Genomic DNA, 26361 nt, shown 5'->3' on the forward strand with positions numbered 1-26361 from the left:
AGTAGTTAGTGATATATTTTGACTGGTTATTAAAAATATGCTTTAAAATAGAAAAAAACTTCAATCAGCATTTGTAGTTGCATTTAGTAGTTCCTCTCCTGCTGGTTGAGGTGAAAAATACAAAAGTCAGGGTGCACTTACTAAGCTTTACTTTAACAAAGCTGCATGGAAAGGTTTCTGAAGGAAGCGGACTTGAAAGACTTTGGGGGAAAAAGACTTTAATCAGCAAAAAAAAAAAAAAAAAAGGATGTGTACAGTGTGAGCAATAGTGAAGGAACAAAGCAATCAGAAAAGAGTAGAAGAGAAAGAAGAAAAAGAGGTGGTCCTTCTTTTGTTGCTGTAGGAAAAACCTATCCTGAAGAGTGATAAGGCTGATTACTTAGTACTGAAACATGAGAAAAACTGAATGGTGGGAGACACTTATATAGACATCTGCAGTAGATGCAGATTGGGTTTTTTAGCCTGAGGAAGTGAGGTGTGCCAGAGGAAGAGAAGCCTGTAGGTGGTAAAAGGCTGATAGTGATGGGGTGGCATGAATGAGCAGAATGCATGTGCTTAAAGGAAGGTTATGCCTTGTAGCTGGAGGTGCTTGGCCATACCCCAGCCTTGCCAATGATGGCCTTCTGATAACCTCGCCTTCCTCCTTGGCCTGTGTGGAGAATAACCAATGGATGGGTGCTGGAATTGGTGTGCCCACAGAGCAGCCTCAGCCCCAGGCTGCGGGAGCTGAGCCACCAGGCTGGAGGTGCTCTCCTTGCTTTGCTGGAAACAGTGGATGTGTTTCCTGGGTATGCTCCTCTGAGAGATGGGCCTATGCTGCATTAACAGCAGAATTCAAGAGCTCAGTTTATTTAAGAAACAAAAGCATGGAAAAATTCTGCACTGTTTCCCTGCTGGATCTGGCATCTGGACTGAATGTGGAATTGTAAGTGGGGTGCTCCCACTTGATTTGCTTGTATTCATGCAGCAGGGATTCAGACAAAATATACAGTGTGGTGTGAAAATTTTAATAGGCATGGAGGAAAACTTTTTTTTTTTTTTAAGCTGCTAAGGAATAATTATAACACTTTTAAGCTGATTTATTATTTACCTGCTAGAGCAGTTTTTTATCTGGTAGTTAAGAAAGAATTTTCTTCTGTTATTGTTAATTCCGTTTGATGGTTAAAATTTTTTATGAGGGGTGAACAAATTCAAGATCGTTTTTCATTCAAAAATCTTAATTTTTTGGTCCACTAAAATTTGGAATTCTGCTTTCTTTTTTGGTAATGGTACCTTGAGCTGTGGTGATGCTCATTAGCTGTGCAGCGTTGTCCTTGCCTCCATTCAGAAACAAGATACTGAGAAGGAGCTTCTCCCCATATTATGTCAGTCCTGAATAGGAAGGGTTAGCACCACCATTTCCTTTTGTCATCTGAATAAACGAGTCTCACTCTTGTCATGTGCCATTTTTGGAAGCAAGTACTTCCTTGGAAGTTTACTGTGCTATCAGAGCCTTTTGTATTCCAACGTATGACTGATCTCCTGGAAAATGCTGATGTGTAGATTAGGGATTTTATACGGCTGAAGTGTGTGTGCCTGATAACTATTGCTGAATAATAATCCACAATGAATAATTATCCAATTAATTTAGATTTTCTTTTTGCTTGTCAGTTGACTGTGGGGAAACTACAGTTTCCTTAGATGTATTTGTTTGGGAAGTGTTAAAGACTTTTTCTGCGTGAAACCATATGTAATGATGTAAATACTCAGCATTTTCAGAACAAGTTCTTAGAAATTGTGTCTTTCCAAGATTGTTTGTATTAAATTTTGTGTATTAAACAATATCTCAGTCATGTTTTGGAAATACCTATACGTATAAAGCTCTAAATCACTCTGATGGCAACCTAAATTTTTAAAAAAGACTCAGTAAGACTGTGAGTTCTTCTCCCTTCAGTTTTCAGGTTTTTGTTTTGTTAAAAAATGAAACCAAACCCAATTATTTCAGGAAATTTCATGCTCTGGTGTTATAAAGTGCAAGAATCCAAATAGTCACCAAAAGTCTTTAGTCTCTTTGAAATGCTTTTTTTTCCAGCATATCACTATTCTGGTAAATGGGATCTCTCCCTCATTCCTCTGAGGAAAGGGTCATTGCACTGCTCCAGAAGTCATTGATCTGTGTCTTTTCTTTCCCCTGAACACTCAGACAGAAATACTACATTTCTGTGTATGTCTGTTTTGAACATTTTTTGTCCCAATTCTGGACATACTTCAGTATTTCTATTTCTGTTGAATAAGAAATAATATTTTCAGAAACAGTATTGTTCAGTGTCTAAGTCAGACAGTAGGTGTTTTTATCTAGTCAAAATAAGTTCTCTAACACTGCAGCCGTAGTGATTAACAAATGAAGAAATGATTTTTTCCCAATATTGAGGATTCTTTTATTTACAGAATCTCTGAATGTCTTAGAAAAGTATCTCCTTTTCCCTGCTGTGCTTGGTGTTCATTGATTCCTCCTTACAGAGTTGACTTTAGGCTAATATTTAACATCATCAAGCCTAGCACATTATTATTTTTCCCCTCTCCTGCTGCAGTTCTTGTAGAATTACAAAGAGAATACTAACAGTTTGAGCTGCTGAATTGCTTGTAATTACCTAGCTATGTTTAAACGGACATGCTGCATGTTAATTCTGCCTTTTGGCTATGCAGTGGCAGTTAGCACTGCAGGTTAGGAAGCAGGCATCTTGCTGTAATGCAGAGAGCCTCGAGTTGCTGGCTCTCTACCGGTTTCCGTGGGACATGATGCTGATGGCTGGGATGGTGTCTTTGGCCCTATGGGAACTGGACTGGGAGGGCTGCCATGCACCTCTGCTCAGACACTTGTGAAGCAGCACTGTAGGGTGGAAAGAAGATTGTAGGTCTTTGTTTTGATACCTAAACCACATTAATATACATATATCCATACATACTTCCCGAGTGCTGAAAACCTTTGATTTCTGCCTGCATTCTTCATGACAGTAGTGGCTATAAAGAGAAAAAAAATACAATTTTCTTGGCATATTTTGACCTGTTTGTCATCACGTAGTGAAAATGGAAAGGTTTTGCTGCAAATATTGGATCTAATGGTGCACAACTGCTCTAAACATTAAATTATTATGGAAGCAGAAGTTTTCTAAAGTATACTTGAAATTGGATTGGATTAAGAGCATGAGTAATTCTAAATTCTGTATTTTTGTGATGCTATAAAGTGGATTGCACTGATTTCATTTCATTTGAATGTACGTGTATGAATATCTTACATAACACAGAGTACATGTAATTTCACTGTAGTTGAGGTGGATGTAGCTCACTTAGAGAATGCAAGTATGGATATAGAAGAATAAATTATAATATTTATAATATTTTCTGTAGCTTGTGATATGGAAAGTAGACTATTGTCTCTGAGCCAGTAGACTTCCTTTTTAGTTAAAGCAAACATACGTTTCTATGGCAATAAAAGCAAATTTAAAATGTAGGTGGTTCTGACTGTTGCTAGTCTAAAATAAAGGTGACAGTTGCAGAATAGTTCATTTCATAGCCAAAGGAAAATAAGGTTTCTATTAAGGAAAAATAGCCCTACGCTTAATTAAGAAAAAAATAATTGGAATTATAATGTCTTTCTGGTATTTATTGCTTCCCCCTTTAAATTCTCCTTCCTTCTTTTCACTGTCTAGGAAAAATGGGACTCTGCATATAAATGCTAAGATTTAAACTTTAACGCTGATTCGTGTTACCTTTGCATTTTTTATGCATGTTGGGACTTTAAATTTTTTAAGCAATGATAATGTTTAGTAGCTCCCAGAGACAAGAGGCATAAGAGTCTTATAAAAGAAGATAAATTAAAGCAGTATTTACCAAAGGACCAGATTGGTGGGGTGAGTAGGGGATAACAGGTTGTAAATAAATCGATTTGAATTTAGTGAAGAGTGTTTATCCTACTCTAATTGCAGTGTGGGATAACAATGGAAGAGGTCTGAGACACCATTTTGTCTCCAGATTGGATTGTTTAGAGCTTGACATGCCTAAGAGCCCTTGGAAGCATGTTCCCAGAGGATCGATCCATTGTAGAATACCCAAATGCCACCTATTCACGAATGAGCAGCCTCAAATTAATCATCATGCCCCCATCTGTCACAGCTGGTATCCGTCAAGCTGTTTAATTTTTGGTCTCTAAGTCTTCTCAAAATCTGTAGGACAAACTATAGGAGTATGAGGATTAAATAGATGTAGCATTTTTTTCTCTTTATTTTTTTTAAAGGACAGAGTGTAGGCAGTCTATTTCATATTTAAGATGATGTTTGAAGTCAAAATTTGTTGTTATTTAAGCATAGTATAAAAACCACATGATATCTTGTTGGTCATTCATACACCAGTTTGTTGTGCCATACCCTTATCAGACACTGACCCTGACAAACACCAGAAATGTTTGTGTGCAGGATGGGAACATGTGACACCAGAGGCTGAAACTGGATCATTCTGAGATCTTAGCGATCTACAGGACTTTATGAAATCTTCTTTTGCCACAACAGACAAGATTTTTTTTCAGTTGTGACCTTGAGAATACTTAATGTGTAAACAACAACTTAAGTTTGTAGTTTCTGGTTCTCATTTCTTTCACTGCAGTGGATGCTCAGTTGGTTGTCCTTGGTAATTCATTTAATTAGTGTTAACTACTCTGTCAAAGGCAGTGTATATAGTGAAAATACAGTGAATATTAAGAAAACGTGTAGTCGAGACCTAAAAAAAGAGCTTTAGGTATCTGGGCTGTCAGTAGACATGAATCTATTGGTACTTTATTAGAGGAATCTGCCCAGTTTTATATAAATGTGCATAAATATAACAGATTATGGCTCGTGAATAATGTGCTGGGTCTGGGAGTGATGTACGTACTGCAGTGCTGCATCATGATACTGTTTTAAAATATTCCTTGACATAAAGTGTTAGTTTATGTAAATCCTTGAGATAAACAAAAAAGATACATTTTAAAACGTAGCTTAAATTTATTCTATATATGAATGCAAGTGTAGCCTAATCTGGCAGCATTGTGAAGGAGTTATGGTGTTGGGTGGGGTTTTTCTTTCTTAGTTATTTTGAAGCAAATAACTTGTGTTTTACAAATTTGAGAAGTCATTGCTCAATTAGGATTCTGTTCTCATCCAAGAAACATTCCCTCCCATCTGCAGCCTTTTGTGCTCTGTGAGGTACAAATACCTGTTCTGTGCAGCGCTCTGACCGACCCCAGAAATGTGCCTGCTGGAGGTCACAGTGTTCCCTCTGCAGGTGCAGGTGGGTACATGAAAACACGAGCTTGGGAGAACTTTCATGGATGCAGCAGCAGTTTCTTAGGCAGGGCAATTTATGCTGGGTACACTGGGAGATAGTACATTGCAAAAATACTTTAAAATAAGGACTTCTATGTGTTCTGAATTGTGTTTTTTTCTTCCTTCTTATCTGTTAAGAGTTTTTAGAATCCAATGAGAGTTATTCTGAAATGTAGTTTTAATAAGATTGCACTCTTCTGCCCTGCTGATAAGCTTTTATTCCTTTCTTCTCTAGCTCTAGCAGAGAGAAATTAACCTGCAAAAACTCTTACACGCCTTCCAAATTTTTGATAGGAACCTCATGAAGAGCTGTCTTCAATTTTAGTATAGCAGTTTCAAAGTTATTTTCATTTATCATGATTTTGATAATTTAAAGCAATCCTCTCTTCCCTCCGTGGCCCTTTAAATGTATTAATCCTGTTTGGTAATAAAATTTCTCCCCTGTGTTCTCAGTGTTTGCAGATTTGAATATTGGTTTATACTGGTGTCAGTGTTAGACCTAACTTTTGCCTACATTTAGCAATAATGAGATTGAGACATAAATGTTGTATTAGACAGATTGGTAGCCAGTTCTAATTGTAAGATTACAGTTAGATTTCCAACAACCATTGGAAACTGCTGATCAATTTTGGGTAAACCTTGCACAACATCCAACTCAGAAGTGTAGTATTTTGTTGCTATGGTGATGAGCACAGTTGTTTTTTCAAGATTCCTTCCAGCAGCTTGCAATAATTGAAATGGCTACAATGAGAAAAATATTACCTACAATCTGAGTTCTGTTGAGTGTATAAACCTTCAATGACATAACTATTTTTACTGTAGGTTGCTGTTAGGGCCTGAGATGTAGTAGTGGGTCACCTAAATTTTACCTGTAGGATAAACTTGGACTTTTTGTGGTGGTTTTTTTGGTCCAGTGATTCATTCTTCTGTACTGAACTTCCCAAATAGCTGTATGAGTTGTGTATATTTGTTATATTCCTTAGTAAAAATGTTCAAAACCATCTATTACTGCAGTATCCGAATTACTCTTGTGGTTACATAAAGCAAACATCTTGTGTACTTGATAAAACAGCTTGTAATTTCAGGTTAGTGGTGAGCATGAGAATAAGAAAATTTTGCTTTTCCTTATATTTTTTTAAATGAAATAACACAGCAGAAAAAAACACAACAACACAAGTAAACAAACTAAAAAATTCCATGTATTGTTGACCTGTAAAAATTGCGATGTGTTCTTCACTGTTGGGAAGCACAGCATGGAACTAAACTCCACGAAACCTCAAGCAAACTATGTTCTACTCCTTTCCTCCATTTGAAGTATTTTGGGCAAGGGCACACTAAATGTGCTGGAAATAAGGGCTTCAGTTCTTCAGTTCCTCTCATAGCTCTCCCACTATGAAGATTCTGGGAACTGGAGAACTCGAGGTCAACCCGCTGTTGTACAGAATAAATGGTTGAGGTGGTCTGATGGAATTTCTGGTAGAACTGAGAATAGACCCAAGGTATGAAGTGCTTTTACTGCTGCACCTTCCTGAGGCACAGTACAGTTCCCATACTGCATCCACCACCTGTGAAATGTGCTTCTGTGATTTACTGTTCAGTTTGTTACTTGGCATCTTCTAGTGATAATAAACTTGCTGCTAGAGGATTATTCTTGTCTCATTTGCTAAAGGTATGTACGGACCCAAGTGACTGCAGACAGATGGTTGCACACTCTTTTTAATTACCAAAATACAAGTGTTGGTAACACCAAAAGAACATTCAGCGGTAATATTAGAAGAGCACACATAAGCAAAGAGAAGCATTCACACACTGGTGGGAATGAAATAATTAAATTGTCTGTAGTTCTGCTGGCTTGTTTATTCATGTAGTACCATGAACCCTGTCGTGATTCAACAACAGCAAACAGGAAATGTCTAGGGAGCAGTAGAAGAGCATGAACATGTATGATATTTTATCAAGTACCAAGTACTCTTCCAGTTTCTGATCATTTCAGTTTTATTGTCCATGAAATTGGTCTCCCCATGCACAGTTTCATTATGTTGTGCATAGTTAAACTTTAACCATAGATTAACCATAGAGTGAAATGTAAATGATGGTTTCGATTCTGTTGCTTTTTGTTTTAATCTGAGTTTTCTTTTAGCTTTTCATCAGATGTTCCTACACATTTAGATGTGTGGGCTTTGTGTGTGGGTTTTTTGGTTTTGGTTTTATTTGTTGTTGTTTTTATGACAAGAACTAAATGTTCTGAAAGTTTGCAGAGAATTAATTCAGAACTGAACTTTTTAGGATTTGACTACTGTTTGTTGATGAGGTTCTTTATCCTTTTACAGAAAAGACAGTTGTTGTTTCTCAGGTTTTCTACCTGAATTAGGAAATGTCCGTACATTGAAAGTGTGCACCACTTGATTTCTAACTAGCTCAGTTTTCAACCCTTTATTGTAACGCAGTTCAATTATTACTCTTCTGCAGTGAGAGAACAAGCAAGGGATTTGCCTTGATTTTGCAGGTGCAAAGCAGCGAGTATGATGCTGTAGAACAGGAACTGTTACAGAAATCTTCTTGGCTGGTTTTCTCACCAAGCTAGGAGTGGTGTCTTGCTTTTTCTCCTGAGCTTTTTAGAAGTCCAAGACCATCACCTGAATTTGTTCCTGTGCCCTTATGCAAGCTGAGCTGCTGTGACAGACACAGTGACTCTCTCACAGTCTCTTCAAAAATTGATGCTAAGCAACACAAACAAAAACCTTGGAAAATATCACCAAAAAAAAATTGAACCAGGTGGCAAACCAGGGCTGTGCATCCCCAAAGACAGATGTGGACAGGCAATCCACATGCATTACATCTTGCCTGATTCAAAGGCAAAACATCCATCTGAATGAGCTAGAGCTTTCTAGTCCTAGCAGCAGTCTCAAATTGATCCCTGAGGATTGTTTTGGAAGTGTGGACCTCCTGAAAAATGAGTTCTGGGTAATGCTTGTTCTCCTGAAGCTTTTTGTTGGTTGTTATTTTCTTCATTTTCTTAACCTGTTTTTATTACTTCTTGAGATCTGCTATTGTCTTTTGATTTCCCTAATTCTTATAATGCCTTATGGGGATAGATGCTTCTTGTTTTTTCTATTATAACACTGTTCCAATAGCAATGGCTAATGAATTGGTATCCACCAGGAATACTTAGGAAAAATTGAACAGAGACTTGCTGCTCACAGCTGCAGGTTTTGCAGTACTTGAGGGAAATCAAGATTGAAATTTTGGCCATGTTTACTTTTGGTCTGTATCTGTCTTGTCAGCTTGCTTTAAAAGAACTTTCTTTTCTTTTATAACCAGTTTACTAAAGTTGTCACATCCAGAAAGATACAATGTCTTGTGAGCTAGTCCATGGGAGAAAATATCCTAAACTTTGCCTATATGATAGCAAGAAGCAGTGGTTGTCTCTAGGGTTAGGGTGGCTATTTTGTACTTTGTGATGCTGTTATTCCACCAGGTGGCATTTTCAGTAGTTTCCATGAATGTAGTACATTTGAGTGTGACTCAGTGGTGCCTCTCTCAGCAGTATCCCACATGGAGCTCATGTACTTTCCAAAGAATCCGTTTGGATGCTTTGTACATGCACTGAATGTCACCACACTGGGATGAAAAACAAAGCTGGGCTAGTAAAGCCACAGCAGAACTTCCCCAGAAATTCTGAGAATCTCAAATATCAGTGGGAACAACCAGACTGGGAAAAAGAACCATGAGAAAGAAAGAGGAAGTACTTTCTTGTTAGATCTGGACTTGTGCAAGGCCTTAGACACGGTCCTGCACCACATCCTTATCTCTAAATTAGAAAAATATAGATCTGACATTTGGACTATAATGTGGCTAAAGAATTATGGATGGTCACGGCCAGAGGGTTGTGTCCCAAGAGGATGGTGGTCATTATTGATGTTCTGTTGTTTTTTTTTTTTTCCTTGAAGATGTGCATCAGCATACATTTCCAGGTGGAACTTACTTTTTTCCAATTCTTGAAACTGAGTCTGCCCAATGAATATAAGAAGGGTTGTTTTAAAACATGTTCTTTGGACTTTTTCTTCTGTTATATGTATAACATGAAGTGCACTTTAAGCTGCTGTTGAAATATTTGTGAAGTTGATTCTGAAAAGTCTTGCATGATTCACTTTTCCTCTGATTTCAAACCAGTAACATCATTGTTTTCAAGAAAAGCATGAACATGCAAAAATTAAATAAACATTTGCTCTACTTTTATTAACTGAAAAGTAGTTGTCACGCTGTAACTCATTTGTTTTCTTCTGCTGTTTGGTATCTACAAGTCTTTGAGACTTTCCTTCCATCTGATACCAAATATAAAAAGCGAAAGCTGTCACTATCAGTGCCAGATTAATGAGTTTAGTATCTCTTAAAATATTTCTTTCCAAGCTTGTAAAATAAAGAGAGATGTTGGAGATCCAGATGTAAGAAATTACAGTGTGTGCACTGTTTCCAGTTGGCCCTTCTGATGGGATGTCACTAGGAGGTCTAAGTTACCAACAAGCATTATAAAGTAAATACCTGGATTTTGGGAGGAACAAAATACAAGTAGAGTGTGGTGCTAGGAGGTCTGGTAGGGGACCTGGCTTACAATATGAAATCAGGTAACAAACTGAGCACCATAATCAGTCCCGTAGAGCTTTGTGGAAGGTTGAGTGTCACCCTGTGCAGAGAAAGGGGCCCTTTGGTGTACATTTTGAACGCTGCTGATCTGAATATTGATGTCACTTTCCTACAAGGGACTGTATGTTTTTGCTGTTGTTGTGTCACATCAGCTGTTTTTGAGAGCTTCTCCCCACCCAAAGCCTGGGAAGATGCATGCGTGTCACGTAGGTGACATTTCTGATCATTGCTTTTGTCCACTGAGAGTAGGAAAGGCTCCCATTTCAAATCAATGCCATGGCAATGCCATCTATCAAGATGTGACTTCTGAAGCAAAATACTGCTCTTCTCCATCACAGGATTGAGTTGCTGTCCTTTACTGCAGAAGGCCAGAGTTTAAAATCACAATTCCTGTATTTTAGCAGAATGAGGTGACATTGCTTTAATTTCTTCTACACTTAGGCTCATGGGTTGGTTTACAGAGTGAGTTATCTGATGAATCACTTCTTTGGTTAGGGCAGCATGTGCCGATCCCTGAGCTGGGATGCGTGTGGATTCATGCCTCTGGGTCTGTTTTCTGCCAAGCTGCTTCCTCCCAACTCCTTCAGTAGGGACTGTGGCTATTTTTTGATAAGAGACTGTGGTGTTTCTTCAGAGGCCTGCTGGGCCCCCCAAAACGCCTGCTGGGTGTGCCCTGATGTGTTTTCAGAGGAGGGGAGAGGTCTGTTGCATTTCTGGGGCACAAGTAAGGTTTTTCTCCTAACCCCCACATCTGCAGACAGCAGTAAATTCCTTTCTTTAAAACTACCTCTTTGATAAGCTGTGTGTTTTTTTCTTTTGGTAAATTATAGATAGATTCACAACTCCAGCTTTCTGCTTTCCTTCTTCCCAACTCCCTCTTGCTCAGCTTCTTTAAAAGTCTTAGGATTTTTTCTTAACACTGCAAAGTTAGGTTCCACATCAGAAAGAATGGAAAGGCATGCTGTCTTCTCCCACTGATCACAGAGATCCTTTCCTGTGGGCTCCCCTTGTGACCAAAGGGAGGGGATGGCGATGGAGAGGTGTGGGTCTGTCCAAGGAAGTGGCACTGTTGAAAAGCAGAACACCAGGAGCAATTTGTATGTGATGTACAACATAAAATAAAAACCTGCTTATTCAAACTTTCCATATCCCTGTTGACAGATTTATTTTAAAACCCTATATTCTCCTCCCTTTGGTTATCCTGAAAATCCAGTAGGCAGGCAGAAGACTTAGGACACAACCATCTGTCAGAGCCTGCCTTTACTGTGCCCCTGCAACACCAGCAAACATATTTTCTATTAGTACTTAGCTTGTATAGTAAAAAGATGTACAGCCATACTGGAGGCAGTAAAACTTTGGAATTCCATTGTAAAAACAAAACAAAACAAAAGCACCACAGTTTATTCTGGAAAAAAACACCTTTTGTTTCTTGCCAAAAATTATTAACGATAACAAAGGACTCTCGGGTTTTAGGTTAACCTTGCAAAAATAGTAATGGGAAGGCAAGGAAAAAGGAAGGGATCTCAAGCCCACATAGGCAGCAGCATAATGTATTTCATTGAGCTAGTGTTACAAAATATGGAATTAATTTTGTCCTATACTTCTAAATTAATTTGGAATAAAACCTAACCATTTGAAGGAACAGCTTATATTGCTTTTTCCCTTGTTTTATGTAGCACCATTCCAGTTGCTGTCAACTACTAAAAGATGCACTGGCTGCATCTACGTTTGCATTTTGGCTGGAACAGCAGTGTAGCTCTGCAGTGAGTCTGTGCTCATCTCCTGCAATTACTCCACATAGTGTTTGTTCAGATCACCCAGCAGCCTTAGTGCCCATGGAATAAAGAAATGCCTTCAGTGGAAACAAAACCAGAGGTCTGCTCCAGGGGTGCCTTCAATATTCTGTGACCCTCATGGAGATGTGAAGGTTCAAACCACTGGCAGAGACTGCGAGTGGCTTCTAATAGCCTAGCTATGATAATACTCTGCCTCAGGGACTGACTAAATCCAGACTGACAGAAAACCTACACATCACTTGTTGTGCACATTGAGAGACCTCAACTTCAAACTGCTTCAGCCTGGTAGCCCCAGTCTACTGCATTCCATAGGCTGCCCAGATGCATATGGTCACACTGCTTCTTAAACCATGAGCTTCCTCAGGGAATTCATTTTCTTTATAAATGAGAGCATGTTGTATAACAGTGCACAGGCATATTGTTAACTTTTATAGATAACTGGGGGTGGTAGGGTTGCATGTAGCCTCCTCTGCCAGTCAAAGTTTGCACTTCTTTGAAGAGGGAAGGACTTCATGTTATTTTATCTCCTTCAGGAAATTACTTTTCTTTATGGCAATAATTTTATCTCAAAGCTGCCATGCCATGGCCAAACTTTTCATCCCTAAGTCTTACAGCTTACACTTGGTGTTGGGTGTGAATTAACAGTTGTGTAATTTTAGGTAACACAGATGATTCTTTTGTGGGTGTTTTGTTTTGTTTTTGTATTTGTATGTGTCAGATGTAGAGACAAAGACAGACAGATAGACAGTGCTACCTGTCTTGGCATTTACTGTGTTTAGTCTCAAACATCCACCATTCCCTTCTGATGAGTGTTAGGTGCTTGAATGATGATTCCTTAATGCATTCATAAGCTGGTAATTGCACTTTGCAAAATGCTTATGGAACTTCCAACTACAGGCATGCTTTGGTTTTTCCTTCTCTATCAGTGTGTCTATGAAAACTTAGTGTTGTCTCATGCATAGTGCCCTAGTGGTCTCCAAAATGGAAGTGTTTTACTGCTTGTCTGATTACCCAAAGGCATATGGGATTGTGAGCTCAGTAAAGCTAAGCTACTATCATCTCTGTGTTGTGAACTTGGTTTTCTATTGTCTGGCACTTATTTAATTTTGTATTTTCCCTCAAGTGCTGTTGTCAGATTCTTACCTCTGCTGTCCACATTCTTCCATGATTGTCTGATTTATGTTCTTTTTGTACTGTGGTGCCCGAAACTGCACCCAGTGCTTGAGGTGAGCCTGCACCAGTGCAGCTACTTCTTAATTCTTTTAGACTTGGTCTAGAACTTTAGCAGACCCAAAATATTTGAATAGCGTGTTCTAATAGCACTTTTCATGTGCAAGAACTAGACTGTGTGGGTTTTCTCTTTATTTTATATTTATATTGATTTTGCTATATGTGTCCTGGTGATGCTATTACCTCTAGTTCTATTTCTGTCCTTGATCTTTTGTATCTGAAAAAAATGAACATTAACAAATGAAATTAGGAAGAAGCTGAATGTAGCACGTTCCCATGCAGCATCTTTAAGGACAGCTGGGATGTTCAGGAGATAAGTTGCAGTCATGGATGTTTAGGTGCAGTGACAGCTTTGGGAGTATTTTGAGAAAATTTTACTAGACGTTATTCTGTGATAAACTGTGTTTCCTTTACCACAGTGATGTACAATGCTCATCTTGGAGCAGGTGATCCAAAGAGGGTGTGCACCCTTCCTTGTGATGGGAAGCCTCTGGGTACAAGTTGCTCTAACCAATCCTGTTGCTCCCTTTCCTTCTTATTCCGAGAAAATAGCATTCTTGTAGCATTTAGAATTGGTATTTTAACATTTTTGTTAGTGTCTATCACAAAAGACACATCTCTGGAAACTGAAGTGGCTCAGATCACTGCAGATGTCTGAGAGATGACCCTTCACTTCAGAGTGTGAAAGAGCAGCTCTGATGTGCCTTTCATCCACTCTTAATAGATCTGTTTTACTTGGGTAAAAACTTCTTATATTAGGACCAGCTGTAAATAGAAGAAGCACTGTTTAAAAAGATGACGTCTGTCCCAAGCTTACATTTTCAACTTAACATTCTAAAACAAATCAGTATGGGAGCAGAAGAGCAAACTGAGATGCATCATAAATACCAGCTTTTATCTATCTTAGAAAATGAGAAAAAAACTGTTAGTGTTTTCTGAATGATGTTTGTCATTTGTACATTATCCTTTATTTCAGCTGATGAGCTAATTTGCTGAGAGTCTAAAATCAGCATAAAGATCCAGTTACTGAAATTCATGAGGAAATCTCAGAATCCCTATATTCTTTTGAACAGGCTCCTAAATGATTTAATAAAATCTTGATGATCTTCCTTTCTATCTACAAGATCTGTGAGGTTTTACAGGGGCAATGAAGAGGTCTTTGTCCTACATGTTTTTACCTTGTAGGACATTAATAGAAACAGTTAATTTAGTACGATTTAGACTGATTATATGTATATTTGATTTTTTTTTTTTTTGAAGGATAAACCATGCCTGACATGGAAAGAGATATTAAGTAAACTCCACTGGGTTTTCAATAACTTTTTTAAGAACCACTGCTTAAAATACTTTATATGCATAAGGAAACTCCATATAAACGTGACATTTAGGCAACACCATTCTATCATCGTTATGCTAAAAATGATCAGAGGGGTTTCCACTCAGTACAAGCTAAGCAGCTTTCAAATTTCATTTAATCCATAGTACGTGAGGGACTTTGAACTGTCTGTTATGTAATATTAATTCTATTTTTCCTAAAACCAGAGTCTTGACGTGACAAGCTGCCTTTTGCCTGTTATTCCATGCAGTATTATTGAGTGTTTTTTACATTCTGTGTACCTCTGCTCAGTGATTCAGTTGCAGCTGATGATGCAGGATATCTGCTTGTCAGGTTTTGAAATTACTTTTAAAAACGAAAGCCAGACCCACAGTGTGTTCTCCTGTTAATCAACAGGCAAAGAATACTGCAGCTGTACAAACAATTTCACATAAATACAGCTACTTTTGTCTTACTGAACTTAGCAAGGATTACTCTTGAGAAACTCTCCAAAGTTTGTGCAGAAGGCAATTTCTTGTTGATTCTTGGAAACCAGTGAGACTTTTCTGTGAAGGTACGTTAAGAACATTCTGTGCACCCTGCTGGATGCAATTTGTTGCTACCCCTGACAGCATTTATGAAACAAATGAGAAGAGGTTCCTTATCTGATTCTCCATAGACTTTCTTCTTTGTGCAAGTAGGAGTAAACTGCTTCCATTCTGCTTTTGCATAGATGATGATGATTATATCAGATGCAAGATTGCCAAGAATCATACTTCATTGTGAAGTACTTTATTATGTCTGAAATTCCAGAGTGGCTCACACACACAAATTCACAGAGGCTGTATGTGAATCCTCTAGAAATTGGAGGATCTGAAAACTGTCATTACCATCAGCTTTTCATAATCTTCAGTTCTCATGATAAAAACACTTCTTAAGACCTTAGCCCAGGAGATTGCTATTTGTTCCCTATGTCTTTAATTGCAATTTTTCAGTAGTCAGTGACAGTGCTTGAGCAGGTGGTTGGGTTGGTTTGCTACTCCACTGAGATGTAATATGCAGAAACAAAAAAAATGCATGCATTCTTTTTAAAATGAACAACTTATGCCATTGTTATGAATTTAAAAAGAGAAAAAACAAATAACAGAAGTTTTTCAGGCCCCATGGGTGGTCTAAACTAAATGTGCTATTAATAAAGTAAACAAAGGAGTGAGCATGCAACAGATTGTAGCCAAAAGTTCCCACTGAGACTTTCACTGAGCTCCTTTTTTTTTTTTTAAACAAATTCTAATAATTTTCCATTCTTTCATGGTTTTCACCTTTAAAAGTAGCAGTTTGTGGCAGGAACAGGGATAGTTCATTTGGAAACAAGGGTAGAGGTTAAGGCAGAAGAAAACAAAACAAATGCAACCACATTCTAAACTAACATCTTAGCAGAAAAATGTGCAGAAGGTGTAAGGCTTGAAGTGCTCTCTTCAGGAAACAGAATGCAATGTCTGAGTGTTAATATGGTAACAGCTGGAAGGATCAGCTTGAGAGGTTACTGATTAGGTTGGAAGGAGCTCTGAGTCATCAGCTTTTTTGATGCTCTTTTCAGCAAATAAATAAATAAATCTTGAAATTTCCCTGACTGCAATTTCCTTTTAAGTGTCATTCCTCAACTTAAAAGAAAAAAAAAAAAAAGCTTTCCAGTTCCAAACTGATAAACGCTCTGCACTGCCATTACTTAGGTGATGAGGAGGATGAAAAGAAACAGCCTTTTGCTTCAAACCACATTGCAGGCTGAGGGTATGCCAAAGTCAGCCTTAACACGTCCTGCTTTGTTTCCAAGGCAGTTACTGTGCCAGGGGAAAGCACAGTGAGGTCCTGATTTTCCTCTGTCTCAAGCCGTTGTCCTACCGAAGAAGCAGGCAAGCCTCCCCAGCTCCTCGTCCTGCTCAGGTTTTGGCAGGCAGTGCTCCAGCTCCTCAGTCATTGTCTCTCTTCAGTCGTCGTGGCCGCTTCTCCCAGTGGCATCATGTGAATTGCTGCTGGTTTCTGTATCCTGCTTTGCTGTGGTGCCTCCGGTTTGAAAGGAGTTCATTATCATGGTTTCTCTTTTCTGTACAAAACGTGTCATACAGAGCCAAAGCACACTCCTTTTTTTGTTTTGTTTCCCCACATGCTGCTGCTTGTCCTATTCAAAGGCATTAACTGCTGCTTTCTTTGTGCAAGTACTCAGTCACATAGATTTTCCATCTCCAAAGCCCTGAATCAAAGAATGTGGTAACAAGGAAAGATGGTATTCTTTTTCTTTTTACAGATAGAAGAAAATTGTTTTGTTTTCCCGATTCCCAGAAGACAACCCTACTTTCTTGTCAAAACAACATGAGAAAAAAAATAATCTTTATTCTGAATGATTCTGTATGGATTAAAAAGATCATTCGAAGGGACTGTTTATTTGAAATCTGTATTTCCTGAGAAAACAAAAAACCTCTTTCTGTTTGAGCAGGCATGGAAAAGCTCCTTGTATTCCCTTAAATCTCTAAAACTGAAAAGGCTGTGTCTAAACTATTGTTTTCTGCTAGAGCAAGTTGTCTTGCTATACCACTGGATGTATTTGCTTTGGAATATCAAAAATAGACTCAGACTCAGATGCAAGCTAGCAGTCTTTTCTTGTTTGTCTTGTCTTGTTTGATGGGTGACTGACATAAAAAAGAAAAAAGAGAAAAAGGTTCAAGCATCCTTTTGAGCTATCTTGAAGAAATAGGGAAATAGGGAGGTGAGGAGCTTCCTCTAGTGCTGCAAGTCATTCCTCTGGAGTTAGTGGAAGCATCATAAAAATGAGGGGGAGAGGTTGGTATACAGGTGTAATGGTTTTCTATTTGTTCAGGATAAATACTCCAGTTTAAGTCTCAAAACTACTTCTGGCATTTTTTTATTTGGTAAATAAAAAAGGAAAAATGAATGATGTTGACGCTTTCAGAAAATAGTAGATATAAGACTGGGAAAGAAATGCTTGCTTTAGAATATCAGTCCTGTGCAGAAAACCTCAGTGAGCACTGATTTAGGTGGAGTCACTTTCTCCAGACGATGCAGAGGATGCTGGGCTGGAAGTTGCCTTGCTGTAATGAAAAGCCAAATGAGAGGAGTGGTTCCCATGTCAGCCTTCCACCATCCAGATCACCAGCCTAACATCCTTCCTTGTGCCACTCGTGACACCAGAGCAGTTCTTGGAAGCTATGTCTGAATGAAAGAGAAGGCATTGACTAGTGTCAGGATAAGAGCAGCTTTGTAAAGCCAATCTGTAGGGTGAGCTGAAGTGATGCTGTACTGATAGGTAACTTTTCTTGCTTGGTAAGCTTGCTTTTGCAGTAACAGTCTTCTACAAGCAAGAACACAAAATGTGGCAGCAAACCTATGTTGTCTTAAGTTGTTGCCACAAGCTGTCACCTTGGTTACTTGACAAATGGGTATTTAAACCTGTAAATGGCCTTGGCACAGCACCTTTTGGCACAGCACATTTGTTTTCTTTCTTTTTTTCTTTTTTTCTTTCTTTTTTTTTTCTTTTTTTCTTTTTTTTTTTTTTTTTTTTGAGACAGAGCCAAACTCCCAAATCATACTGTTTTTTCCCTTTTGCTTTTGAGGTGAATATCTGGTTAGGTATAATAGTTAGACCAAGCTCAGAAAAAGCCAATTAGAGCACAGCAATCGTTTGTGCAATGTCACCTTCTACAGCAGCAGTATCCTTATTTTCCCATCGCTCTTTGTCTATTCCTGCCATTTTGCACTTTGGCTAGAACCCACATTGGCTGCCCTTTACTGAAGTGTGTTGTGAACCCTGGTAAACATATGCATTAAGGAAATTTATTTCAGATAAAGTAATTATCTAAGCCACAGCATAAAAAAAAATTGAGCAAATCTAGTCTCATTAAATTAATGATGACATTAGTGGGTCTCATCTTTTCGACTTCATTTTTATTCATGGCTTGTAGAAGAAAAACACTGATATCTCAGTGATATCTCAAGTTCAAGTGCAGGAATGATAAAACGAGCAGAAAGGGAGAAGTATCATGAACAAAAAACTCTGGTGTGTTTTTTGGAGTCAAATATCTATTTTTTCTCTGTAAAATTTGCCAAATGTTAAATTTTATTTTTTGTGATGCATCCTTTGCATCATCCATTTCCCTTGATTTTGTTGTTTTGTGCTATTTTCATCCATTGTAATAAATAAGAGGAAATGTAGCAGCTATCAGAAACTATTGAACTACAGTTTTAGTTTCCTGAAGTTGTATTTTCAGTATAAAAATGTGTTCAGGTTTTTTTTTTTTTCATCCTTCAGTTTAGAACCATTCTCTGCTGTGGCCAACTATGATTTATTTGCCTGCAGTTGCTTAGTTTTAGGGTGTTTGTAGTATATAAGCACGACAAAAAATGAGTAGCAGGACTAAAGACAAGGAAACACAAAAATAGTATAAGGGTAGATAATTTAAAAAAAAAAAACCATAAAGCTCTTTCTGTTTATAAAAACAAACGTTGTCAAAAGTCGTTTGGGTTTTTAGCTGAATTTATAAAGCTTCTTTAATACAGAGATAACGATTTCTTTTATGTCTTTCAGTCAGTTTATTGGCTTGTAAATCTGAAGGCTATGGATTTTATGGAAGAAAATCCTTGAATTTTGTGTATACCTATTCATTTATGCCATTGCTATGATACAGATTTGTAGTGAAACTTTTAAGTCTCTGATATAAACAAGTATGATGATTAGCATCATGAAATATGAAAAAAAATATCAGTGCTTACTGAATTTAGCTGACTGGAAAGGTCAAGGCAGACATTAATGTGTGGCCTTGGACTTTCTGCAGGGATGCACTGCAGGCACACAGTCCGATTTTTGCAATTAAGTTGAGAGTCCATGGCTCCCTCTGAGTTGCAAACCATTGTCTGGGAACAGCTGCTTTAATTTTGAGCTATTCATTTTAATGTCTTCAATTGTTTTGTACAATGCTTTATTATGAATAGGGTTTTATGTAACTTCCATCAAATATCAGATGGATCAAAAATTGTTAAAATCCTTGCATTAGTTCCGTATGGAACTCTTGCCTCCTTTTCTGCTACAGTGAGCATTGCTGTTGATTCAAAATTCAAGACTTGAGCTTGATTGAGAACTTTGTAGGCAGTTAATGGAGTAGATGCTCATAGGCATTCGGCAGTGTGAGTTCATGAAAGATGCTGCAGAATCTGTTGTGGACAAAGCCTTTTAAGCCCAAAGCCTTCCTGCTCAGGTGGGATGCAGAGCATGAAGACTTGAGGGCTGTTCTGAATGAAGTTTGAGATAGTAGCATTTTCCATTTGACTTGGAGTCCTTGGAGTGTTCTGGAGCTGAGGACAGTTCCTAGCTAGCAGCAGAACTGCTGCTTCTTGTCCCTCTGCCAAGGAAATCTCACGTGGGCTACTGAGTTCCTTTGGTGTAGTTGTCTGCCTTGTAGTGCCACCCATCCTGCTTGAGAATATCTTACCTTGACTTTGGTTCTGTTTGTCAGTGATTTACTTAGAGATGTGTTGAAGGTTGTCTTATGGCCTTATGGCAGAATAGGTATGGCTGTGTCCTGTCTGCATGCAATGTTACTTGGACACCAGCTGGAAAAAATGTCATAGTAGATTCTGCTGTTAATGACAAAGAAGCAAAGTTAAGTGGTGACAGAAATTCTTTTTTTTTTTCTTGTTCTTTTTTTTCTATGAAAATAACTCTTCCTCAGGCAAGTAACTATGTCTGTAAATTGCTCTTTGCTAACAGACCCGTAGAGCTTTTGGTTTTGAATCAATGCTTCTAACAGTTCTATTATGCTTAGGGGGGGCGCTGATGAAAATGTGAAACTATAACCATAAAGTACAGATTCTTTTCACCCCCAATTATGACTTGCATTACTGTGGTTTTTTTGTTCTTTTAATTTTTTTTTTTATGGCAACTGTTTTGACTTACATATAGTGTCATCTATATGAGCTTTCTGAGTAGGTATATCAGGTGTGATAAGATGTGTAACACCTAGACTATTTCACTGAAATACATTCTGGCCCAAACAATGCTGTGTGCAGAAATAAAATCAAGTAAATAACGAAGTAAAATAATTTATATTTTTGCTAGATTTCATATCGTTTTCTGTATGAAATGTTTTTAGGACCCTTTAAAGTTGTACGAGAAACAGAGAAGAAAACTTTCTCTGTTTGCCAGAAATGTTTGGCTGTCTCTTCAGTGTGAAAGTATTGTCTGCTTTTTGAGCATAAACCAAAGCGCATGGAAAAGATTTAATTAATTTATGCTCCCTTTGCTGGCTTTAGAACTGTGCCACACAGATCTATCCCACATCTTTAAAACTTGCAGAACTTCATGGAAATTGAGAGAACATTGGTGGGAATTGGGGATTTGTTTTCATCTGAAGATTCAGCAGCTCTGAGCAGCACGTAATGGCATTTTTGAAGTAACCTTACAAAAACATTGGGAGCTTTAAGAAAAGAAACAAATAAGATATTGTGTGACAAGTGTGTGTACATTCAGTTTCAGCAGATGTGCAGTCTGTTAGTATGGTATAGGGGAACTGTTCATCTGCCATCCATAGCACTGTGCACTGCATCCAAAAATTGTTTCTTGTTTTTGCCTGGTGCTTCATGAAAATCATATTTGCAGTACAGTATGGAAAAACAGAACTGAACTGATCAGGTGGTTCAAAAATAATTCAAATAGGCCAAGCTTGTGTGAAACTAAGGTGCAAGACCTGTTCTGCCGGGGAACATTGTTTTGTAGAGATCACTTAAGAACTATTACGTATTCTTTTGTGTTTTTTTTTTTTTAAGCTGGACCTGTGATCTGCAGAATGCTAACATACCCTCCAACTCGAAGAGCCTTAATTGTGGGTTGTGGTCTGCAGATGTTTCAACAACTGTCAGGGATTAACACCGTCATGTATGTATCTGCTGCTTGCTTCTCTTTTAAAAGTATTTAAAAAAAAAAAAAAAAAAAAGGGAGAAAATTGGACCCAAAGTTGTAGATGGCCTTCTGGACAAAGTCTGAAATATGAGAAATTGAGTGTGAGAGCTGGAATGCTGGTTTTAAATCTGTATATTGACATATTTGGCATCTCAGAAAAGTGATGCAAGATGTTAGTATAAGGGTAAATGTTAATATAGAGATGACATTGCAAACTACTCTGAGAGAGATGTTATTATATGCTAGGGTTTACAGTCCAAGCTATGCAAGCATAGATAAGAAGGTACTCTTATGGCTTGCATTTGTGTGCAAATAAATCAAAATACTGTGAGTATGAGACTGTTGACCACAGGATGGAAAATTACTGTGAAGTGCTACAGAAGGTAAGATGCTAAGGGAAGAAGCATTTGCCTTATCATGTGTTCTATTACGTGTACAAAGACTCAGCAAATGTAGAGATGAAGAAGAATATATTGTTTCCTGATAAACTGTCAGCTCATGTGAGGAGTAGCTCATGATAAATGTATATTGCACAAAACCTACTTTAAGATGAAATTACAGCTGAGCTTCCCTTCAAGAGTAACCATAACAATCATGATTTCTCTGTTACTTAAAAGGAACTCTAAAATACATTGCAGTAACATTTTATGGAGAGATTACGTCCGAATGAGGGAGCTGGTTAGGAAATAGTTAAAAGGAAGAGATTAAATAATAAAGCTTTTAGTGAATTGAAAGCCTACATATTGAATATTAAATCTTTACCATCTATTATAAGGGGGAAAAAAACCAAACAGCATTGTTAATCTGTGAAGAAGGGAAGTCCAAAATAGACTTTATAAAGAGTGACATTATAAAGTGGAAATTGTAACCCAAGGTGAAAAAGAAGAGAATGCACAATTGCTAAGTTATCTGTAAAAATCAGAAGACAGGCACAGAAGGAGCTCTGAAGAAATCTTCAGGCACAGCAGAGGAAGCGACGTAACAGGGTCTTTAGGTCCAGTATGGGTCAAGGCATGAGAAAAGGCTAGAGCAGGAGATAAATCTTAAAGACCCTTTTTGCATCTGTGTTGATTATGGAGGAAATATGAAAATTCCCATGCTAGAGTTTACTTAAGATGTCTCACATGTTTTGTTGCAAACTGTAGTGCTAGAAAAAGCAGATTAAAATGAATAACAAATTGACTGGATCTAATCAGGGTGCACTCAAGAGGTCTGGACTATTTCAAATGTGTAATAACAGAATTTGGAAACTTAGCTTTCTCTGTCTGAAGCTGCAGCCCAGGAAGTTTTATTTCTCCCCATACCAAAATTAAAACTGTCACGGAATCGAAGGAGGAGGTATGTTTATGAATATGAAAAATGTATACACAGGGAAAGTAAGATAATGAAGAAGAACCAACATGATTGTTGGATGCAGACTATAGCTTGCAAGTCTGGTGGGTAGGAGAGTTGGTGGGCATGTGAGGACTGTGCCATACGATCCAACCACACTTGTCCATGGCAGCCAGTTTCTTCAAGAAGTCAAATGGTCACAAAAATAAGAAAAGAATTCTCCTGGGCTGATAACTTTTTAAGATTAGAAACAAAGAATAAGAAGAAAATGTGACAGTGGAGGAAAGTCCTGTGTAAAATCCTACAGGAATCTACTTGAAGATCTTTTCTGTTTGACATTTTTAAGTTTATGAAGGAGGGTAAAGAGCAAAAAACCAGCTTGTACTCACACACTATTCAGAAAGTTAATATCCCCAAATCTTTGAAAATGAACTGTTGTGGGAAAATAACACAAAATAACAAGTGAAGTGGCAAAAGTGTTAATTTTACAATACGGTGCAGCAACGCTTGCTGGGGAGAATTGTCTCGAGATCTTGAAGCTGAATATAATTCAATATATAAACAACAATGATATTCATGATCAGTCTGGAATAGCTCAAACAGCTGTAGATACCCTTTTTAAATAAAATATGGATAAACCAGGTTGTGTATGGGGAGATTGATACCTGTATTTGAACATGGTAGTCAGAACTCTGCAACTGGGAAAAGAAATAAGTTGAGAAGAAATGCATTATGCATATAAAATTATTAATGCTGTGCAAAAGTTGGGAAGGTTATGGTTAGTAATTAATTCTTATATCAGTTTTGTTGACTTCTGCTTCTTACCTAACAGTAAAACAAACACAAAGAAACATTTTTTTCATGCAACACATAGTTACAGGGTGCACCTCATTGCCATGGGATGTTAGATGTTATGGATTCCAAAAGTAGAAATAAATTTAGAAGGTAATCGGAGAACTTGATATAATAAACATTATATAAGTATTAGTAGAGTTGATATGGATGCAGCCTTTGGCCAAGGACAGTCATTTTCACATGTTGTTTCTTGCTGCTTTGGGGATGTTTTCCTAGGCCAGTTCCAAAACCTGACAGTTTACAAGGTTTGTGACTCTGCTAGGGTGACTCTGCTTATTTCAACCTTCACATGTTTTAAAATCTCAAATTACGTCATCTATAGGAGGTTTTGCAAATAGTTTGGAATTGACCTAATTTGCTTTTGGATGTGTAGGTGGACAGATTTGCAATAAAGTGTTTCTGAATCCTGACTTTAAAATAAGAAAATGCCTATAATAAACACGTGAAGGCACTGTTGTTAAATGCCTGACTTGTAAACCACTTACAATATCTAGTATTTTTTAACAATCTTGTATAAGAAAAATTTTATTTATCAAGTATGCAAGATAAACATTCTCCTATGAAAGGATATTTTTCAAATACAAGTAAGCATCTGTCTATTGATGGTTTGCTTGCATAGAACCTGATGATTGCTTTTTAATGCAGTAATTAAATGGTACCTTGTGGAACTGTCAGATTGTATTTATTTTCTAAAGAGTACTTTTCTCTCTTAACATTTGGTTCTTTTGTTCTGGGATTTCTGTTTTGTAGCAGCAGGAAAATGGAGGTTGTAGGATTGTGTGGGTTTTACTGGTTTTGCAATTACCAAAGTTACCAAAACCCATTGCTTGTAAAAAAATGTTTTGATGGTTGTTGTTTACTGTAACTTACTGGTGCTGCTGAATGTCCTCCTTTGTTGCTAACCCCTCCTTGTATGCTGCAAGAGAAAGGTCTTACCATCCTGTTTTGCTGTTGCCTGCCTTTCCCTTGTAGAGCACTGAGCAGCCTCTACTTTGCCCCTTTCTCTTTACATATTCCCATGGCACCCTTCTGCACTGTGAGCACTGAACCTGGTGGCGTGCGTGATGGGCCCCAGCTTCTTCTAATTTTTTAACTTGGGACTTTCCATTTCTTCTGATGCAAAGGGATTTGTTAAATCTTGCATTTTAGAAAGGAATTCTCAGAGGAGTGAGTTTGTGTGGATCTGAAAAGCTAGTAAATAAATGAATGTTAGTAATAGTGATAAAAAGTACAAAGCAGGAAAATTAAATGACAATATAAGGAAGAAAGTAGTTGAACAATAATTAAAAAGTACGGGCGTTAGAGGTAGGGAATTGTGTAGAGGAGTTTTGCAGAGGTCTAAAAATCATCATCAAGTGTCCCCAGGAGTAGGAGAGATCCTAAAAAGCAAGAAACAAACTCCAAAACACAGGGTGACAACAGTTGTCAACTCTTCAGCGTTTAAGGTTCAGAAATCCTTTATCGAGTTTTTAACTAGAAAATATTCATCAGTTGTGAATCCAAGGAGAGTAACGAAGTCCATATGGATTTCTCTTGGGAATGGTAAAACAAGAACTCAAATAACATTGGTAAGAACTCTTGAGGACTGTGCTCTTGCCACAGTGTTGTGCAATAAGCTGATGTAGTTTCATATTGTGTCAGCCATGTATGCGCATATGTCATCCAACTTTGGGGAACCAGGAACTGTAGTCCTGAACAAGATGTTATTGAAATGGTGAGAACAGCATGCAGAGCAACCTCTGCATTGAGGGGGTGAATCTAAAAAAGACACAGAGTGTAAAAATAGGCTAAGGAGCGTGTGACTCTTATGGGAACGAATGCTAGCGTGATAAATTTAGTCACTAAAAGAATAAAGCTCAGTGACCTATTACTTTGATTCCTTTTTTTTTTTTCCTTTTTTTTTCTTTTTTTTCTCTTTCCCTCCCTCCCCCCCCCCCCCCCCTTAAGAACAAGAATACCACTGCTGGAGGTGGTACCTGAAGTAGAAAAAATGTTTCCTTTTTGTCAAAGCTTTTGCCTGGAAAAGATTAAGTCAGACAATTTTAGGCAACCATTTCTAACACTTGTGCAAGCAGATCTGAAATGGTTTAACTTTCCAGTTTCTTGTCATTCTGATATTTTCTCTTCTTGAAAACAGAAGCTCATTCTTTCAAGCCTCGTTTAACAAATCTGTCTGACAAGATACTGAGAAAGGCCCTGGGAAGAAAGTTGTATTCCAAAATACTAAGTGCTACCAGTTAGCTACCTAATAATAACGTGTCCCAGAAGCGTGCTGAAACAGTGGCATGGCCCACAGTGACTGTTCTTAAAACATGGGAGAAGAGGACCATTTTATGGCAAAAATGTGAGCTCAATTTTCCTATCAGTTCCTTCTTTTAATAATAATAGTAGTAACAATAAAAGGCAGAAAATATTTCAGGGAGAGGGAGAGAGGAAAGACAAGGCTTGAAGGATTTGGCTATTTCAGATTATCTGGTGAAAAACTTCAGTAGAGGAGAGAGAAGCAAAGACTTCAGTCAGTGTTTTAGCTATATTCTCAAATCTTAGCAAGACTGACTTCTGAAAACATTCCTGACACTGTGCAGCTTTACTGCACTCAAAAGAAAAAAAAAATCCTGGACAAGAAAGCTTTTGAAACAATACTGAGTTCCCTTGAATACTAAGCAGTAATTTAGCCATAATTGGAGGCAGCTCAGTATTGCCTGTCAGAATTTCTTGAAGGTATTATCACCTGTACTGGCATTTTTGGGACTGGCTGATGTGTCTTCTCACAGACTGCCTGTGCCCCAAAGAATACCATACGTCTGAGGTATGAGATAGCTGTAACATCTTGATTATATCTCTGTTCTCGCAGAACTTTAAGAAAAGTGGACTTCATAAAAGCCAGAC

The 26361-nt window shown here is 37.8% G+C and overlaps 1 protein-coding gene across 1 annotated transcript in view; it reads left to right on the forward strand.

The window, feature by feature from the left end:
- Positions 1-26361, forward strand: part of SLC2A13 (solute carrier family 2 member 13) — a 141471-nt gene that overhangs the window by 42157 nt on the left and 72953 nt on the right. The window contains exon 4 of the mRNA XM_031600713.2: positions 21153-21261. Within this exon, the coding sequence (XP_031456573.1) occupies positions 21153-21261 (109 nt within the window). The remainder of the gene's footprint in view (positions 1-21152; positions 21262-26361) is intronic.

This window comes from Phasianus colchicus, chromosome 1, assembly GCF_987193195.1.
Source record: "Phasianus colchicus chromosome 1, bPhaCol1.hap1.1, whole genome shotgun sequence".
NCBI lineage: Eukaryota > Metazoa > Chordata > Aves > Galliformes > Phasianidae > Phasianus > Phasianus colchicus.